Source organism: Fusarium poae, chromosome 4 (assembly GCF_019609905.1).
Source record: "Fusarium poae strain DAOMC 252244 chromosome 4, whole genome shotgun sequence".
Taxonomy (NCBI): Eukaryota; Fungi; Ascomycota; class Sordariomycetes; order Hypocreales; family Nectriaceae; genus Fusarium; species Fusarium poae.
In genome coordinates this window covers 6,482,825-6,503,395 of record NC_058402.1, presented here as the reverse complement: position 1 = coordinate 6,503,395, position 20,571 = coordinate 6,482,825, and the positions used below count along the sequence as shown (strand labels likewise).

At 35.8% G+C, this 20,571-nt stretch overlaps 5 protein-coding genes across 5 annotated transcripts; 4 read left to right on the top strand and 1 right to left on the bottom strand.

The window, feature by feature from the left end:
- Positions 1-8,021: 8,021 nt before the first annotated feature.
- Positions 8,022-9,335, top strand: FPOAC1_012181 (uncharacterized protein; the record flags this gene model as incomplete). Its single annotated transcript, XM_044856542.1, has 5 exons — positions 8,022-8,176; positions 8,235-8,263; positions 8,344-8,780; positions 8,831-9,113; positions 9,160-9,335. 5 exons carry the CDS (start codon positions 8,022-8,024, stop codon positions 9,333-9,335), a joined length of 1,080 nt encoding a protein of 359 aa, XP_044703855.1.
- Positions 9,336-10,165: 830 nt separating this feature from the next.
- Positions 10,166-11,875, top strand: FPOAC1_012180 (uncharacterized protein; the record flags this gene model as incomplete). Its single annotated transcript, XM_044856541.1, has 1 exon — positions 10,166-11,875. One exon carries the CDS (start codon positions 10,166-10,168, stop codon positions 11,873-11,875), a length of 1,710 nt encoding a protein of 569 aa, XP_044703854.1.
- Positions 11,876-12,758: 883 nt separating this feature from the next.
- FPOAC1_012179 (uncharacterized protein) lies at positions 12,759-14,643 on the top strand (the record flags this gene model as incomplete). Its single annotated transcript, XM_044856540.1, has 4 exons — positions 12,759-12,980; positions 13,058-13,253; positions 13,301-13,970; positions 14,016-14,643. The coding sequence occupies 4 exons, from the start codon at positions 12,759-12,761 to the stop codon at positions 14,641-14,643; spliced, it is 1,716 nt and encodes a 571-aa protein (XP_044703853.1).
- A 247-nt stretch (positions 14,644-14,890) lies between these two features.
- Positions 14,891-16,082, bottom strand: FPOAC1_012178 (uncharacterized protein; the record flags this gene model as incomplete). Its single annotated transcript, XM_044856539.1, has 3 exons — positions 14,891-15,729; positions 15,776-15,884; positions 15,936-16,082. 3 exons carry the CDS (start codon positions 16,080-16,082, stop codon positions 14,891-14,893), a joined length of 1,095 nt encoding a protein of 364 aa, XP_044703852.1.
- Positions 16,083-17,812: 1,730 nt separating this feature from the next.
- FPOAC1_012177 (uncharacterized protein) lies at positions 17,813-20,274 on the top strand (the record flags this gene model as incomplete). Its single annotated transcript, XM_044856538.1, has 2 exons — positions 17,813-19,293; positions 19,344-20,274. 2 exons carry the CDS (start codon positions 17,813-17,815, stop codon positions 20,272-20,274), a joined length of 2,412 nt encoding a protein of 803 aa, XP_044703851.1.
- Positions 20,275-20,571: the final 297 nt, after the last annotated feature.

Sequence of the window (20,571 nt, the reverse complement as noted above, 5' to 3'; positions counted from 1 at the left end):
AATATATTAATAATATATTTATAATCTCTAATTAATATATTATAAAATAGTCTTAAGCTTTTTTAAAATTTATAAATCTATATTAAAGGGTATTATAATACCTTAATAGTATAAGCTATTTATAGTAGTAATATTACTATTAACCTTATTATTACTAAGAGTATATTTTCTATTTAAAATATTATTAATACTTTATTTATATATTAATAATATATTAATTAAAATTTATTTAGAATTTTATAATAATTATATTACCTAGCTTAAATAAAATAGCCTAAAGAAAAGTATTTACTTTACTATACTTATTAAAAAGGCCTTCTTATTTATAGATAGTAAAAAGTATAATAAATTAAAGATATTATTAATATATTATTAATTAATTAATTTATTATTATTAATATATTATATAAATAATAATTAAAATATTTTCTAATAATAAAGATAATAATAATAATAAAGAGTTTCTTATTTATTTCCTCTTTAAGTAATAAAAGTAATATAAAGTAAAAAAACTTATTAATATATTATATATATATTAGCTATATATCTAGAATCTATTACTAATATATTATCTATAGGTTATTATTTAAATTAAAAGTATATTTCTCTTTTTTATTATTAAGCTTACTATACTTACTACTATACTTACTGCTATAGCTATTATACTTACTATTATACTTACTATACCCCCTATTATACCCTTTATTATGCCCTTTATTATAGCTATTATACTTACTATTATACTTACTATACCCCCTACTATAGCTTCTATTATATTTATATTATCTATAAGTAATTATACTATAATTATAAAGGAGATAAATATTAATTTATATTTTAATATAAGTAATTACTAATATATTATTAATATATTACTAATATATTAATAAGATTTATATAATATATTTAATATATATTTAAAATATCTTTATTAAAACTACTAATACTTATAATTATAAAAGATTATAGTAATTATATAATATAGTAAAAGGTTAAATATATAATTAAGTTTAATTATTTATAATATTAATAAAGCTTTTATTTTAGCTTTTTAATTTTATATTAAATTCTTAACTATATATATAAATTTCTTTATTTATAGACTTTAATTTAAATAGAGTTTCTTATAATTTAAATTATTATAATTAGAATATATTAAAAAGCTATTATTTAAAATACTTATATTTATCTTTAATAGTTTAAATAAGAACCTTTAGTTCTATAAACTATAATATATATTAATATATTATATTTTAAAAAGCAGTTTACCTTTCTATAAGACTAGTCTTACCCTTAATATAGTAATATATTATATTAAATTACTATATTTCCTATTAAATCTACTATAAATCCCTTTAAGGGATAAAGAGGCTAGGGAATTATAGAATTTTATAGCTAAATATAGCTAGTATTATACTATCTTTAATTAATAGTAATTATCCTATAGAGATATATTTTAGCCTTTTTATTATAAGGGTATATAGACTTTAGAATTAAATTAAAATTATATATAAGGCTTTAATAATCTAGCTATAGATATATTAGAAATACTATATATATTACCTAGCTATTAAGCTATTATCTTTTAATTAAATTATAAGGTAATATATAATTAATATTATAATTATAATCTAGGTTAACTTAATATATTATATAGATAATTAAGGTAAAATAATTTATATCTTTTTTCTTAATAATCTTATTAAGTAAAGAAAAAGAAAATATATAATATTATTATAATTTTAATAAAGCTTTTATTCTTTAATATAGAATTAACTTTATTAAACCTTATTAAAAAGTATAGCCTTATAGCTTTATAATATTATTTTATTACTAAAGTTTATTATTTTTAAATATCTTATTTCTTTATAAAATAATTAAAATCTTAGTTATATATAATATATTTAAAATATTAATAAAAGAGAGCTTATTTAAAGTCTTTCTACTTATCTCTATATTACTAAGATTAAAAAGAGTTATTTCTATTAGTCTATTAATAAGGGCTAGGTAATATATTATCTATTTATAATTAATATATTATTAATATTTCTAGCTTAACTTTATTATTATAAAAAAAAGGCTAAATCTTTTTTTTTAATAGATTTATAAGTATTATTAAAATAATAAAATATTATTAATATATTATTAATTTATAGTTAATATATTAATAATCTATTTACCTATTAACTTAAATAATACTTATATAGTTTAAGCTTTATTAAAGTAAAACTATTAAGCTATAAAGGAAATATAAATATAGTAATTAATATTTACTTAATATATTAATTAATAAATAATAATAAGATAATAAGGTAATAATATATAGCTTAAGAGTTATTAATAAATAGCTAAAGGATTAATAATATATATATAATATATTAGCTTAGTTTCTTTAGTATTTTAACTATTACTTTATATTAATAATACTTTAATATTAATATTTATATTTTATTTAAATAATTTAATATAAATAATATATTAATTAATAATAAATAATTACTATAAATATAAAGTAAAGTCTTATAATATATTATTAATATATTATTAATAAATTAGTAATATATTAAGTATTACTTAAGATCTTTATTAACTTAATTTACTATCTTTATTACTATAGAATCTATTTAAAGGACTAATTTTTAAAATTAAAAATTATACTTATAGTAGCTTAAGCTAAAAGAGTAGTAATTACTCTTAAAGCTATTACTATAAAAGGCTAAAAAGGTATTTTATTAGGAATTATTAATTATTATAATTAATTACTTTCTCTTCTATAAATAATATATTAGTAATATATTATTAATATATTATAAATATATTATATACTTTAATATACTAAATAAATCTATTTATATAGTTTTTAACTTACCCTTAAGGTAAATACTAAGAGATTTAATATTTCTTATTAATACCTTAAATATAAAGATAAATATTATTAAATAATTAAATAATTAAAATATTAAAGCTAATATTATTTTAATATGTAAGCTACTATAATTTAAAATATACCTTATATATTATTAATATATAGATAATAAATAAATAATATATAGCTTATATTTTTACTTTTAGCTTTATTTAATTTATACTTAGAATAAAGTATTATTATAGCCTTAACTATTATTATAATAATTTAAAATATTTAAAGTCTAAATAAGGTATTTATTATAATTTAAATAGCTAAATAATATATTAATAATATATTATTAATATATTAGAGATTACTTACTTATAAATAATCTTTAATAAGTTAATATATTACTTACTTTACTAATATAATGCTTAATATATAGATTTAATATAATTTATATAATTAAGTATATTATTTTACTTTATACCTATAGATAAGAATTTTTAATTAAAGCTATAAATAATCTAAGGTTAATTTTTATATTATACTTAGTTTAAGAATAATAAGTAGTCTATATAATATATAAGTAATATATTATTAATATATTATTAATATATACTTTAAATAAGTTAAATAAGCCCTTATCTATATCCTTTATAAATAGTTATATTAAGTAGATTTATTATATATTATATAACTTAATTCTATAGATTAATATTATTATTAAAGGTTTAATAATATAGCTTTTTTAAGTATATATATTAGTAATATATTAATAATATATAAGTAAATACTTACTTACTCCCTTTATATAATAAATATCTATAGTTAAAACTACTTATTAAAACTCTGCTTATTATAAGGTATATTATTTATATTTACTTAGATAGTTATTATATAATATATTTATATAATATTTACTAATCCTTAGAAAAAGCCCTTAATTAAGCTTAAAACTTCTTATTAAACTTAAAATAACTATATAAAAAACTAATATTTTAAAATTCTAATAATTCTAATTAACCTTATTATCTTAACTACTATAATTAAATAAATAACTAATTATTTATTATAGATTACTAAATAGTTTAAATATCTTTATAGTATAAATAATTATCTCTAGGTCTATAATCTAAAGTATATAATTACTTAATTATATTACCTTTAGAAATACCTCTTTTTATATTAATAGTTTAATCCCTTAATCTAGCTTCTAATATAAGGTATTAAGTTACTTTTCTTTCTATAGAATCTAATTAATATAATTTAATTTAATAAGATATAGAAAAACTAAGACTTAGTAATTAAATTAAATTAATATAATATTAAGTTTATTATTATATATATTATTAACTTTAGTATTTTTAAGCTCTTTTTAATTAAAGATTAATTAATATAGATCTTTAGCTTATTCTTTATTACTAGCTAGTATAATAATTAATTTTTCTTTATTATTATATTAATTATTATTTCTATAGGCTAGGGCCTTAAGGCTATTATTTATAAGGTTAAAGCCTACTTAATAAGATATATTTATATAGACTATTAATAATTAGCTACTATTATATAAGTAATTAATTAGAATAATTTATATATTATATTAGCTTTAAATATTAATATTAATAATTTCCTTATTTTTATTATTATATTATAAGAAAAAGAGAATTTTTTACTATTTATTTAAAGCTTATATTTTTATATAAAGTTTAGACTTATATTAAGCCCTATAGTATTACTGCTTTTACTACTATTAATACTATTATATTATTATTAAATTTCTAAGCTTATAGCTTTATTTACTATAAGTTATATATTTTAATATAATAAATATAATAAAGCTTAAAATATCCTTTTAAATACTTAAGCTTATCTTTTATAAGATTAACTTTTTTATAGAAATATTAATTAAAACCTATATTAAATATTAATTATATATTAATAATATATTAATAATATATTAATAATATATTAATAATATATTAATAATATATTAATAATATATTTACTAGTAATTATATTTATATCTTAATTAATAGTAATATTAAAAAGTCTTTCTCTATAAATATATTACTATTTAATATAAATAGATATCTTTTTAAATAGATATTTAAAGATCTTTAAAAATATTAAAAAATAAATATATATAGATTACCTTTTAATAATTACTTAAATAAGAAGAATAATTAAAGTATTATTAATAAATACTTAATATATTAATAATATATAAAGAATATATATTTATTATTCTATATTTTTAATATAAAGCCTAAATAATCTTTTTCTTACTATTAGTAATAATATATTTAAAATTTATATTAATTTAAAATAATTAAAGATTTAAATTTTTAAATAGCTTAGCTTATTAATAGTAAAATATAATTATAAGAAATTTATCTTTAATTTAATAGAATATATAGATATATTATAATATATTATTAATATATTAATAATATATTAATAATAAATTAATTAACTTATATTATTAAGGTTATCTTTATATTAAGTAATATACTTATAATATACTTTAAGGTAGGAAATATTAATAAGAAAATAGTTAATTTAATTTTATTATAAAAGATAATATAAATAGTCTTAATTAATAAGGCTTAAATAAATATTAAATAAAACTATAATCTTATATTTAAAAAAGATTTACTTAATAGCTAATAATTAAAGCTAAATACTTATATATTATATTAGTAATATATTAAGGGTATATATATAATATATTAATAATATATATATACTTAAAGTCTTAAGAGCTTTTTCTAGCTTTATTAATATCTATTTAATATTAGCTAGTATATTAAGTAATACTTTTAATAATAAAAGAAGTAAATAGGTATATTTACTATAAGAGGTTAAAATTATATAAGATATATTAAGAGTCTTTAGTATAAAGGCTTAAAAAATAATATTATAAGGAATTTATTTAATTTAGCCTTTTCTAGATAATAAATATATAATAACTATATAATCTATTAGTAATATATTAGTAATATATAGATAATTTATTATACTATAGTCTTTATACTATTTAATTATATTAATTATATAATAGATTTAAAGGTAAAATAGTTATTACTTAAGTAATAATAAAGCTATTTTTAATATATTAATATAAGGTATTTCTATAGGCTTTAAAATATAATATTAATATTATATTTAGATTTATTAATTAATATATTAAATAACTTATATAAAATAATTAATAATTAACTATAGATATAATTAATATATAATATATTTATAATATATAGTTAATATATAAATATCTAAGTAATTAATTAAAGAAATTAAGGCTTATATAACTCTATAGTATATAATTAATATATTAGCTACTTTCTATTTTTATATAATTTTTAAATTATATTTAATATACTATTAATATATTAATAATATATTTATAATATATTATAAATATATTATAAATTAAATTAAACTTATATAATTATTATTTACTTAAGAGTTAGTTTTTATAGCTTACTCTTTAAATCTTATATCTTTAATTAATAATTATTTATAATCTTATAATAATAAGATTAATAGAGTTTAAGGGCTATATATTAATAGACCTTTATTTTTATATATTTATACTTATAAAATAAAATTAGTTTTAATTTAAAATAACTTAAGGTTAACTCTTATTTAATATAAATATACTCTATATAATATTAAATTTATAATATATTAATAATATATTTATAATATATTAATAATATATTATAGTATACTTATTTAATTAATTTATTATAAATAGGTTTTAATATTATATTATATAAAATAATATAAGCTATACTTTCTTTAAATAATTTTAATTAATTTAATATTATTAAGTTATAAATAAATATTCTTATTTATATTATAAACTCTAATATATAAATATAATTAAATTAATTAAAATCTATAAATATTAATATATTATTATTTTTATAATATAATATATTTATAAACTATTATTAATATATTAATAATATATTATTAATATATTAAATTTACTTATTTTAATTTTTAATATAAATAATTTATTAATTTTTTCTTTTTACTTAAAATAAAGTCTTTTTATAAAAACTATATAAAATTAATATTAAATTATTAAGGCTTAAAAAAGAATAAAATAAGCTAATAAAATAATATAATAAGGTATTAATAATATATTAATAATATATTATTAATATATTAAATAAATAAATTTTAATATATTTTTTAATATAAAAAATAAGTTTATATTAAAATCTATCTTATTATATAAAGATTTTAAATAAAAAGGTATTTTATTTTATTATTTAAGTAATTTAATTAAAAGTTAATAGACTACCTTATAGATTAATTTTAAAATAACCTAATTAAAATTTACTTATAGGGATACCTTCTTACTACGCTAAGGGGGCACCTCTCCGGTTATCCTATACCACATGTAAGATTTTGCAAGGGTCAATGTAATCTCTGTTACACGGATTGAAACCATGCCTGTTGTGTAAAGGGTAAAGGATTAGAGGTGTATCCCAGGCCAAAACTGCACTTACATGTGCATGACGATATGGACAATCAGCCTATTATGACGGTAGTTGATAAAGTTGTGTAAGTTAGTATAGGTAGACAACACTATGAGAGTGACTACAGTTGTCGAGTGCAGCAGTGGAGGAAAACATGACATGGATGGAATTATCATTGTACTGTCAAGTCGAGCGGGCAAATCTCAGATTGCTAACTAGCCTTTAGAATAGCATTCAAGAGTAAGACTGAGAAACCAACAAACCTACCTGATAAAATATCATTATCGTGACAAAGTCTTCTCTATGTCTATTATGGACGCTGCATACCAAATCCCCTGCTCTTACCCTACACTTTCATCACAATAAAATCTTGAATTAATTACCTACCCACAATGGATACCAATATAAATCTTGAGAATATATATAAGACACACTCCAGGCATGAGGTATTGCTAAATTGACTCTTAATGGCGAGTTTGTGACGTGGTTGACCTGTCAAATCCTCTCGCTTTCTCACAGATTTAACAAGGCATTGACGTCAGACTTCAAAGTGGGGTTGAGCGGAGGCTCATCACCGATTTCTGCAACATCACACAAGGCATTTCATCAAGACTTATAATACAACTGACCTGATCATCAGGTTCATAATCAAGTGACTCTAGAAACTTCAATCAATGAGTTTTGCAAGAGCAGCACAACGCATCAAGTCCATTCAAAACTTCCTCACCCGACCAATCACTCCACGTATCTCTGCTGTCGCTGGACAATCCAGATTGATCACCATGGCTTCTACAACCGATACTAATAATTACAAGTTCAATCATTCGATGTGAGTGTAGATCGTCCAGTAGTCATTAGATAAAGTATATGGGAACTGACTAGACTAGGATTCGAGTGAAGGACCCCAAGGCTTCCAGTATGTTGCAGACACCCTGATGTCCACACACAGGACAATTGAGTCGCACTCTGTGTTGGCAGTCACTGACACTAATGTAGCTAAATTCTACGAGTTCCTGGGAATGAGCCTTGTCAAGAAGCTCGAATTCCCCGATAACAAGTTCGATCTTTACTTCTTTGGCTACGACTCGCCCAACGCCCTGTCTCACAACAAGAGCACTTTTGACAGACAAGGTCTCATCGAGTTGACTCACAACTACGGCACTGAGAATGACCCTGAATACAAGGTGAACAACGGTAACCAGGAGCCTCACCGTGGTTTCGGTCACACCTGTATCGCAGTCGACAACATTCAGGCCGCCTGCCAGCGAATTGAGGATGCTGGTTACAAATTCCAAAAGAAGCTCACCGATGGCCGCATGCGAAACATTGCGTTCGTTCTTGACCCTGATGGTTACTGGGTCGAGGTTGTCGCCAGGAACGACTACAAGGAAACCGAGAACGTAAAGGAAACCGACATTTCGACTTACACCATGGTTTGTTACCCCTCGATATGGCATTGTATAAATTGTAGCTAACGAGATAGAACCACACTATGCTTCGTGTCAAGGATGCTGAAAAGTCCCTGAAGTACTACCAAGAAGTCCTTGGCATGTCTCGGCTTCGCACCCTTGAGAACCCTGAGGCTGGTTTCAACCTCTATTTCCTTGGCTACCCTGGCGACCACCCTTTCCCCGAGGGCAAGGACGATAATGCCATTACTCAACGAGAAGGTCTCCTTGAGTTGACTTGGAACTATGGCACAGAGAAGGAAGAGAACTTCAAGTACCACGACGGTAACAGTGAGCCCCAGGGCTTTGGTCACATCTGTAAGGATCTCCATATAAATGAGTATGGATAAAGCTAACCAGACAGGTGTCTCGGTGGATAACCTTGAAGCTGCCTGCAAGCGTTTTGAGGATATGAAGGTCAGCTGGAAGAAGAGACTTACAGACGGACGCATGAAGAATGTTGCCTTCTTGTTGGACCCTGATGGTTACTGGATTGAGGTTGTCCAGAACGAGAAGTTTTCTGGAAAGGAGAACTTTTAAATACTCAAATATGGACATGCCAAACTCTAAGCGATTGTTTGTAACAACAATCGAGAGAACGAGAATTAAATTATCGTAAACTGAGTGTCAAACTCCCTAAATTGACATTGTGTTCGAGAATAAGTGAGATTAACCAACCAAGCGCACACAGCAATACGGAAGTACCAAGTCTCAGACATGCATCTCCGAACAAGCCTTTAGAAACCAATAGGCTTTATTGTCCGGCACAACCGGCAACAATCCAGCTTGTGGCACGGACATACAAAGCAAAAAACACATGCAATGCATCTGCTGAATTACCCCACGACGAGCTGTGTGTGGCTTGCAGTAGCTAAACCTGGAGAAAATGAGGGGTTGCATCCATGTTAAGAACATTGATGGTTACTCTTGTTTGCCCCGTTATACTTTTCTCCAAGTTACTTTTCTTTATGCAGCAATTCTGACCTCTCATTGTATGGCTACACCACAGTACCTTGAGGGCTGTGCACTCAGACGAGAAGCACCCCCGCGTCCGAAATCACTGTTCCGTGGGATGTTTGCATACGAGATACGACTTCTGCATTTCCATTCCTGACCGTTCTTATTAAGGTGTTTTACTTTGAGAAACGATGATCAAAGGCTGAGTTACACTCCTGGGATTGGAGGATCATGAGCGGGTGGCTGTTATCTATCTTGTGGAAGGACAAACAAAGATTACACCAAATAGAGAGAACGTCATTATTAGTCTCTGGCTCTCTAAGTACTTATACTAGGCTGCGTACCCTCTCATCTTAAGTTTCTTGGGATACACACTGTCTTTGCAAGTACTCTTATATATCACTTTGCTCACCATGTCTCCTTCAGCTACTTTTGAAGCACCGTCCAGTGGACAGTCAACCCGTTTTCAGATTCTCGTACCTGAAAAGGTATCTCCGGATGGATTAGCTTTACTCACTCCTCACTTTGACGTCGACGTCCGTAAAGGTCTATCACCTGCGGAGCTCGTCAACTTAATTCCCAACTACCATGGACTGATTGTACGCTCCGAAACTCAAGTCACCGCCGAGGTAGTACAGGCTGGACGGAAACTCAGAGTGGTTGCCCGGGCTGGCGTTGGAGTCGACAACATAGATGTCCCCGCCGCAAGTGCTCAGGGTGTCATTGTTGTAAACTCTCCCTCTGGTAATATCCTTGCTGCGGCGGAACACACAATTGCGCTCCTCCTTTCCACTGCTCGTAATGTGGGACAGGCAGATAGCAGCGTCAAAGACGGCCGCTGGGAACGAAGCAAGCTTGTGGGCGTTGAGGTTGGTCGTAAGACGCTGGGCATCATCGGTCTGGGCAAGGTCGGGCTGAACGTTGCTCGTATGGCCAAAGGTTTGGGCATGATTGTCAAGGCAGTCGACCCCTATGCGAGTGCAGATATGGCTCGTCAAACTGGCGTAGAGCTGGTTCCAGGGTTGGAAGACTTGCTTCCCGTGGTTGACTTCTTGACCATCCACACACCTCTGCTGGCTACGACGCTGGACTTGGTTAGTGAAGCAGAGTTCAAGAAGATGAAGAAGACAGCACGCGTGCTCAATGTTGCCCGTGGAGGCGTGTATAACGAGGAAGCTTTGATCAAGGCCTTGGATGAGGGATGGATTGCAGGAGCAGGGATTGATGTCTGGTCTTCAGAACCACTGGTCGCAGATTCAGCAGCAGCCAGACTCAGCAAGCATCCCAAGGTGGTGGCAACACCTCACTTGGGAGCGTCGACAGTTGAAGCTCAGGAGAATGTTTCCATGGATGTCTGCAAACAGGTCCTGGAGATCCTTCAAGGAGGTCTCCCTACCAGTGCAGTCAATGCCCCAATCATCATGCCAGAAGAGTATCGCAAACTGCAGCCTTCGGTACACCTTGTTGAAAAGATGGGCCGTCTATACACAGAACACTTTGTGCGCAGTAGAGGAGGTATGTTAGGAGGCCGGCGATTCGAGCTCATCTACCACGGAGACCTGGCTGGTATGCCTAACACCAAGCCGTTGTTTGCTGCTCTTGTCAAGGGGCTCGTATCAACATTCAGCGATTCGCATATCAACATGGTCAACGCAGCACTTATTGCAAAGGAGAAAGGCATCGTCATCAGTGAGACTCGTGCAGGAGATTCCCCGTCAACATATTCCAATCTGGTGACATTACGGTCATACAAAGCCGGTGGCAACAGCAGCGAACAAGTAATCGAGGGCTACGCAAGCGATGAACGAGTCTTTATCTCCAAGCTGGACCGATTCAACGGTGTATTCACACCCGAGGGAACTCTCATCATCCTCCACAACTACGATGAGCCTGGAAAGATCGGGGGAGTGGGGATGGTGCTTGGCAAGCATGGTATCAATATCAAATTCATGCAGGTGGCCAGTCTGGATCCTGAAGCAACCAAGGGAGCTGATACACCGCCTGACCCGAAAGGAAACGAGGCCCTGATGATTTTGGGCGTGCTCGGACCGGTGAGTGGTGAAGTTTTGGAGGGATTGAATAACTCTGAGGGTGTGCTTGATGTAAGTCTGGTCAAGCTATGAGTTTAAGGTGGCTTTGCAGTTGGTAGGCTCTATATGTCGAGTACTAAGTTGATTGCCTGGTCAATACAGGTAGCAGTAGCAGATAAAGAAGTGAACGTCTTGATGAAAACAAACAGTCCCAAAGAAAACAATACAAACCTTTTTATGGTAATTCTGAAGATTTACTTGTGAATGACTTCATCCGGCCTTAGCCAGACATACTAAGGGCAACTCATAGTAGCTAAGCAAACGCCTCTTTTTTAGCCTCTGTAACGTCAAAGATTTAGTGGAGTGGCCTGTGCTTTGGTGAACGCATTCGGGGGACCTGGACCTGGTCTAGAGACAAAGCTGACCAATAGAACCTGGCCAATTCTTCCCTGGCAGCTCCCTGCGTCATCATGTTCGAGCAGTACGATGCCCCATAATTATAGGTAGCTTCAGGCCAGGGCAGGGCCATGATCCGGGCATGGATGAGGCAGGTAAATTTGAGCTTGTTCGTCCCACTTCTTTCGCCTCGTCGCTTTAACTCTCGATCAAACTTCGCCTCTGTGCGAAAAGGTAGGGATTTTGGTTGCTATCAAGACGAAAAAGACAAATTCTCCAATTGACCAAGCAAAACCCTTTTGTTCATCTTTAGCTTCAAATCACTATCGATATTGGCTTCATCAGCACCCCTGTCTCAGCCACATTCCGGTTATTATCGTACAAGGCAAGGCTCCTATGCCAAGATCGATTGCCCGTCCCTAGTCATCTGCTGTTCTGTCGGAAATTGATTACCTGCTGTGAACGCGTACTGTATCTCTATTCTCGACACACGACTCTCGCTTCCCGCTTCGCCTCTGGGTGACGAGATCTATCATCATCGATACGCGCGCACGACTTTCGAGTCATTCATACTGTCATCATGGCACACGCTCCGAGATATAATATGGGCTCAATACGGCCGGCTGTCATTGGCATGGGTCGAGTCTTTGGCGCCAGCTTAACAGCTGTGTCCGCCTTTCCAATCGACACCAAAGGTCATCATGAGGAAGAGGGCGAGGGCACTAGCCTTTGGGTCCTCGCTGTTGCTTCAATGGTTTTGGTTCTTCTCGGAGGTGCCTTTGCTGGATTAACAATTGCGCAAGTTGCATCCTTCTTTGCGATAAGCGACGCTTGCTGACCATTTACAGGTTGATGGGACAAGACAGTATTTACCTCCAGGTTTTATCCGGCGACCCCGCGGAATCGCAGTCTAAGAACGCGAACCGTGTGCTCAAGTTGTTAAACCGTGGAAAGCATTGGGTTCTTGTCACCCTGCTGTTGTCAAACGTTATCGTCAACGAATCGCTTCCCGTTGTGCTAGATAGAACTCTCGGCGGAGGTGTTGCCGCTGTCGTTGGCAGTACCGTTCTCATCGGTACGATTGCAAATTATATCTAACTTGGGCGCTGCTAATTGTTATAGTTATTTTTGGTGAAATTGTTCCCCAGTCCATCTGTGTTCGATTCGGTTTACCTATCGGTGGGTACATGTCAACACCGGTTCTCCTCCTCATGTACATAACCGCTCCCATCTCCTGGCCCATTGCGAAACTTCTCGACTGGATTTTGGGCGAGGACCACGGCACTCTGTACAAGAAGAGTGGCCTCAAGACTCTTGTCACCCTCCACAAGTCTTTGGGGGAAATTTCCGAGCGACTGAACCAGGATGAGGTTACCATTATCACAGCCGTTTTGGACTTAAAAGATAAGCCCGTTGCTGAGGTCATGACGCCCATTTCCGATGTCTACACTCTTGCCGAAGACCATGTCCTTGATGAAGAGACCATGGACGATATTCTGTCTTCGGGATACTCGCGAATTCCCATCTACCGCTCTGGAAACCATCTGGACTTTGTCGGCATGCTCTTGGTCAAAACTCTCATCACCTACGACCCCGAGGATAGAATCCCCGTCCGTGATGTGCCCCTTGGTGCTATTGTCGAAACCCGCCCTGAGACAAGTTGCTTGGACATTATCAACTTCTTTCAGGAGGGCAAGTCGCATATGGTCCTCGTATCCGAATTCCCCGGCTCAGACCATGGTGCCCTGGGTGTTGTTACTCTTGAGGATGTGATTGAGGAACTAATCGGAGAGTAAGTGAAGTTCCTGATGAATTGTGAATATCGCTAATTAAGCAGGGAAATTGTTGACGAATCCGATGTATATGTTGATGTCCATAAGGCTATTCGACGCCTTACTCCTGCCCCCCGAGCTCGCCGAATTCACGCCGCCGCCACCGCCGCTTCTGTTATGGCCTCGAAGAAGGCTCCTGGTGATTCCATTCTGGTCGATATTGAGGACCATGATGCGCCCGCGAGCCATGATCCCGAGACTGCGTCCTTCCACAGCAACTACGAAGGAGGATTCCACAACGCTGCAAGAACCGCAATCCACATGAAGCGCCGAACATCCGATGGTGGCATTGAAGGCACCCCCGTCGTTGTAAAGGCCAGCCTGGACGAGATGAGATCCAAGCTCCGCCTTGGACCTGCCAACCGAGCCGCGAACCCACGCAACAATACACGCAGTCTCTTCAAGATCAAGCAAGGTCTCGGCGCTAACGGAACCCCTCCTTCCGACAACTCAAGACCTCTGCCCCCTCGCGCACAATCTCACATGGGTTTTGTGAACCCCCAAGGATCGCCGGCGAGAAATCAAGGACACGAACGAACACCGCTGTTGGGCGTAGGTGAGGATAACGAACATGCCGTGGAGGACGATGAGACACATGACAATGGTGGCCGCAAGACCAATGGTACACACTAGAGCGGAATTTATGTTATATCGATAATGGAATATGGGTAGAGATTCAAGCGCTGCTGCACTTATACCAGCGTATCCTGGTCTTACATGCAAACAAATAGGAATTGAGTCGCTATAAGCGGTGTTAATAATAGGCGTTTGGTGTAGGGAATAAATGATAACAATGACAGTTATACACCATGAATATTTCCCCAATTTGTGAGGTGATTGTTATTTTGTATTTGCTTTTTTACTACGAACATGTTACATATCAATCGTACCAGATGGCATTCATACCGAACCCAGGCTCTGGTGTCCTGACTCTTGCGACACGCGCAAGGAACTCATCTTGCCAACGGTAAATCTCAAGCCAGCCCTCCTGATCATCCGTGATAGCCACCCACTCATCTGTCCAGGGGCAAGGCGCAACCGCATTACTGTGACCACCACTTGTTGGTGTGGGGTTCAGGCAGAGTTGGCGCTCAATGGCTCCTGTGTCGGACAACTTAAAGGCGGCGACATAACCTGTCAGGTCGAATGAGTTTGCGCGAGATGAGGCGAAGAGGTATTTGCCCGAAGACGAAAGAACGCAGACATCAGCGCGGTACTGTGTCCATCTATCGGGGATGCCAGGGGGGATCAGAGGGTAATGTTTGTGAGTGTAAACAGGAAGACGAGTAGCGGGGTCGATGACATATTCACAGATACGGTTACCCTTCTCCATGAGGGCGTAGAGGTAGTTGCCTGTGGGATGCATAGCTACCCAGCGAGGGTGGTCCTTTTCGTCAGCACAATCCACAGATCCAACAAGTTCGAGCGTGGGATCGTCTTTGTTGCGACGGCGATGGGTCCAGAGTTTGTTGGCGCGAAGGTCGGCAGAGTAAAGATACTCCTCCTCGGGGTCAAAGACCATGCCGTGAATGCCGGTATTAGGCTGGTAGGGGTAATTTTGAACGTTCTCCTTCAGAGCCTTTGTGGTGCTGTCGGTGGTGAAGACGGCGCCGTGGCCGGCGTGGTCGTAGAATGGATTGCAGTAGACTGAGTAAGGAGGCTTGTTTGCAGCCAGGAGGAAGATGGCGCGGGTGTTGGTTGTCGCAAGAGACGCATTGGCTAACGAATTTAGTAGCAGTCCATCAATTGGTTGTTTACAACATACGATCGTGCTCCATCGGGTGAGAAACTTGGTGAGTTATTGAGGTTGGCGACTCAACAGCGAAACTGGACCACTTCTTCATGGCAGCGCCATATATGGCTTTTCTATCATGCTGCACACACAAACGTTAGTCCAGTCTCTGTATGAAGAGCAATTGACCTACACTGAAAGTCATCCATGAGATAGGCTCATCTTGAGGAATCTCGGTCCTCTTGACAAGCTTGAGAGTAAGAGCTTCGTCGTCAAACGCAAAAGTGAAGATGGCTCCTGGAGGGGTCCAGGTACCAACCATGAGATGGTGAACAGGCATTTTGGCTGCGATTGGAGTGGCTCTGAGCTTTGAGATGAGTGAAGGTCTCATACAGTATCTCAGAGATATTTAACAATAATGTTTAAATGGTTATGACGACGGAAGAGGAAGAGAAAAAGAATGAGAGACCGGCTTAAACATTTATCCCAGTGGAGGACCCCGCGGGATTAGAGCTTATGGATAGCAGCCGTAGTCGTGGGTCTACAAGTCCGGGGACCGAAGATGGCTTCGGTAGTGTACGGCGGCAGATGCTACGTTGTAGATTGATGGGATCTAGTATCGGCATTAGAAATAATCTTTAATTTTAGACAAGGGTATAAAATAGTCTGTATATCCTGATATTTTTACTGCTTGAAATACGAATAAAAAGATATTTGGAATACTCTTCCAGGTTTCATGATGTTCATCATGGCACCTCTTTCGTTGCAGATTGTCTATCAGCCTATATCTCACGTACTCATGATGAAACAGTCTCATTAGTATTGGTCTCTGTCCAATATCTTATCTTTTCTATAGAGACATTCTATTGTTTATTTTTCATTCCGAGTCTCGACTGTTTGTGTTGCATTGAACATGTTTACCGAGCAATATTGAACTTCTGTTATAGTGTTGTTTTATTCCCGTTGCCGTCCATCGCTAAATACCCCGCATCACGCGCATCCAGTTACCTCCTACCTCCCGCTTTTGTCCCTCCCTATCATTAGGTATTTACGGCGACTCATGACCACTCCGTTCAATGGATGTTTACTTTGCCGTGTCATGAGCAACCCGTCACCCGGAGCAAAAAAAAAAGCTACCATGATGACATACATATCTTCCGTCTAGTCAATATGGACTCGGAACATATGGGTCACTTGTAAAAGCTTGGACGGTTTTTAGTCCATTAATGGTAAACAACAAACAAGGATATACCCGGCTCTTGGACCACCTCGTCATCGTTCAGCTCTGTACTCATGATGATGGCTTATTAAGAGAGACGTCGAGTAACTTGTTTGTCGTATACGATTATCTGTGCACGATAAACTAAATATAGGCCAAGACTTATTCCAAAGTCAATTGAGCTAGGTAAAGACGTTGTTCTAGACTCATAAAGTCTGCGTTGGAATTCAAGTTGGTTGATCAACGGTCCAGCTAAGACTTATTGGGCACTGTTTGCTGCGAATTGCCTTTTGGGACCTCACCCGCATTGCAACGATTAAATTCGTGCACGAATTAATTGCAAGCCAAGAAAAAGAAAACATGTAAACAATTACCCAGAAACATTAGTAGCGTCCAAGCTCGTACACGCCATCCTGCATCCTGCATCCTGCATCAGCATCATCACCGTCACTGGTGCGATAAGATAGATCACCGTCGCCTAGCCAACGGCCGTTCCCCAATAAACAGTGCAACGGCCCTGCTAACCGTGCTTCGACTTTAGCTTGGCCTAAACGACCTTGCTTCCCTACCAACAGTCCCCCAGCTCTTCTCTTCGACCTCACCTGAACTTTTTTATCATCTTTGCTTTGCAATGGCGTAGTCCCCAATCTCTAGTCTTTGTTGGCTTTTATTCTCTCGGGTCCATGTGAGACTTGTTTTTGTTCATTGCCGCTTTTCCTTCCATCTTCACTTTACTTCGCATCTTCATTTCTACTAGAATCTGCTCTAAACGGTGTGGGCGAGCGCCAGTACTACCTTACCCAGTAGCTATCATATCAAAGCACGGATACTACATATAACACAACGAAACCATGAATCCGCCCGACATGAGTAGCTTCGACCAGGTCCGAAGACCAAGGCCCAAGTCGACCATTTTCGAGGGCTTTAGACATCGTCGTCAAGCCTCAACCGACACCCATTCCTTCCAAAGCCCCTTCGATGCCCCCGTTTCTCCCATCCACCCCAAAATTATGGCATTTGAGAACTACTCCAACCCAGGCGCACTGGCGGAGTTGCAGTACAACCAGCAAGGGTCTGTACCACGTCTTCCACAGCAACAGGAACGAGGCCGATCGCAGTCACCGACGAAGAGCAGCTTCGGCAACTTTACCATCATAACCGCATCGGGCAAAGAGGCCAAGGGATCCAAGTCTCGCGAGCCCTCCCCCACGAAACCCAAAAGACCAAAGTCGGCAACAAATCTCGCCGGCCTGCTCAAACCCAAGACCTTGCGAAACTTGGGCAGATTTAACTCAGAGGATGACGTGAGCTCATCCAAGGACAAGGAAAACAGAACACCCGAAGAGCCTGCAGCGGCCCCTGCGCAAACACCTATATACTCTCAATTCGCATCCAGACCGCTCATTGAACAAACCCAGAGCAGCCGCCGAAGCATGGATGAACCCAGGCCCCCGACTGCCAACGAAAGTTTTACTGGTAGTCGAGCTGCTGTCAAGGAGCGACCAAAGTCTTACCACCCTATGCTTGGTAGAATGGAGCCACCACCATCCCCTACCAAGCCGCGCACTTCCAATGATTCCCGAAAAGGATCAAAGGACTCTACCGAGACTCGAAGTAGGACTGGTCGAGGTAAGGTCTTGAGCGTCTTTACTACGTTCAGCCACAAGCGATCCAAGTCGACGTCAACCGTACCAGAGCCAACAACGCCAGCGCTCGACCCCAAAGACATCGACAAGCATTTGGAAGCTATGCTGGATCGGCGAAACATCCCCGAGAATCAGAGATACAAGATGAGAAATTTGAGCGACACAATTAAGATGGAATTTATCCGCCAGGACTGGGCCGAGTCTCACGGTTCTAGATCAGACAGGCCTTGTTCGACTGACAGCGCCAACAGCGGCCTCATCCTCGAAACAGGCTCACAGAATGAGGACAAGCAGAAGCGATCAAGAGGCAAAAGCTTCAACCTGTCACGGGGAAGGAAAGAGGCCAAGGAGCCCGGTTCCCCCATCAAGAAATCAAAAGGAGAAGGGACTCTTGGCCGCCATTTCAGAAGCAAATCCACAGACAGTGTTGTCAGTGAAGCTCCATCCACTGGCTCCATCTCCAACTCCGGCATTCTTTCCAAGATCAAACTCAGCCAGGGGCCTGGCGATTATGTCGCGTACCTTAGAAAGGTCCAGAAGCCACAGCTCGTCGAGGTTGGCAAGGTTCACAAGCTTCGCTTGCTTCTGAGGAACGAGACCGTGGCATGGATCGAGGATTTTATCCAACAGGGGGGCATGAAGGAGATTGTAGATCTTCTCAACCGCATCATGGAGGTCGAGTGGCGGTAAGTCAAGACCAGAATTTGTTTGTGATTTATGTACTAACGTTTGATAGGGAGGAACATGAAGATGCGTTGCTTCACGAGGTTCTCCTCTGCCTCAAAGCACTGTCGACGACAGCTCGTGCCATGCAATATCTCGACTCAATCCAGGCTGATCTCTTTCCAAAACTCCTTCACATGCTTTTCGATCCGGACAAGAAGGGTCCTAGCGAATTCACCACTCGCAACATCATAACCTCGGTCTTGTTCACGTATATTGAGTCCGCTAGTTCGGCTGAACGTGTCGCACGTGCGCAGAGCATCCTCGCTCATCTTAGAGACCCTGAGCCCAAGGAAGACCAGCGCCCTTTGCCATTCGTTCTGGAGATGAGGCAAGAAAGGCCATACCGCGTTTGGAATAAGGAGGTCGTCAGTGTCACTAAAGAGGTGTTCTGGATCTTCCTTCACAATGTCAACGTCGTATCCCTTCCCTCGGACCGACCCTCAAGCGCTGATCTCGCCACTGGTCCCTACAGCTACATGCTTCGGCATTTCCCTCAGGAGCGTCCACCAGTCCCGGCAGCACCGTACGTGGGCGGAGTTGAATGGGACGCAACCAATTACCTTGCTTCTCACCTTGACCTCATGAATGCCATTCTGGCCTGTACGCCTACAGTCGAGGAGCGCAATAACCTTCGCGCGCAGTTTCGGATTTCCGGATGGGAGCGTTGTCTAGGCGGTAGCATGCGCTTGTGTAAAGAGAAGTTTTATGGCAGTGTCCACGACGGTCTTCGGACCTGGGTCGGGGCGGCAGTTGAAGACGGCTGGGATGTCAAGGACGTGCGATACGGCCCGCCCCCTGACGCTCGGACTTCGCCAAAGAAAGCTGGACGTGGTCAGAAGAAACCAGTCGAGGCGGCGCCAAAGATTGAGATGCCAAAACTTGATTTCAGGCTTGATAAAGCCTCCACCCCGAGTAAAGATAAGGATGTGTGGCTGTCATGAGCTGTCACACGTCCTGATCTGCCAGCATATGTTTTCTTGATGCATTGTATTTCCTTATTGGTCTGGAGCTAAAGGTTGATTGTTGGTTTTTGGAAGTCATGGTAGAGATCCTACTCTGATGATGGCATGTTAATGAACTGATGACATAAAACATTAAAACACAACTGTATTGTCGATCTGTCCGTACCCCTGAGCTACTTGGCGAAAACTGCTTGTAGATCTGATAAAGTTCTGTGATGGTGTTTGTTGCTAGTGACCACACGACTCAAAGACCAGCCCAGCACGTACTGTGGCCAA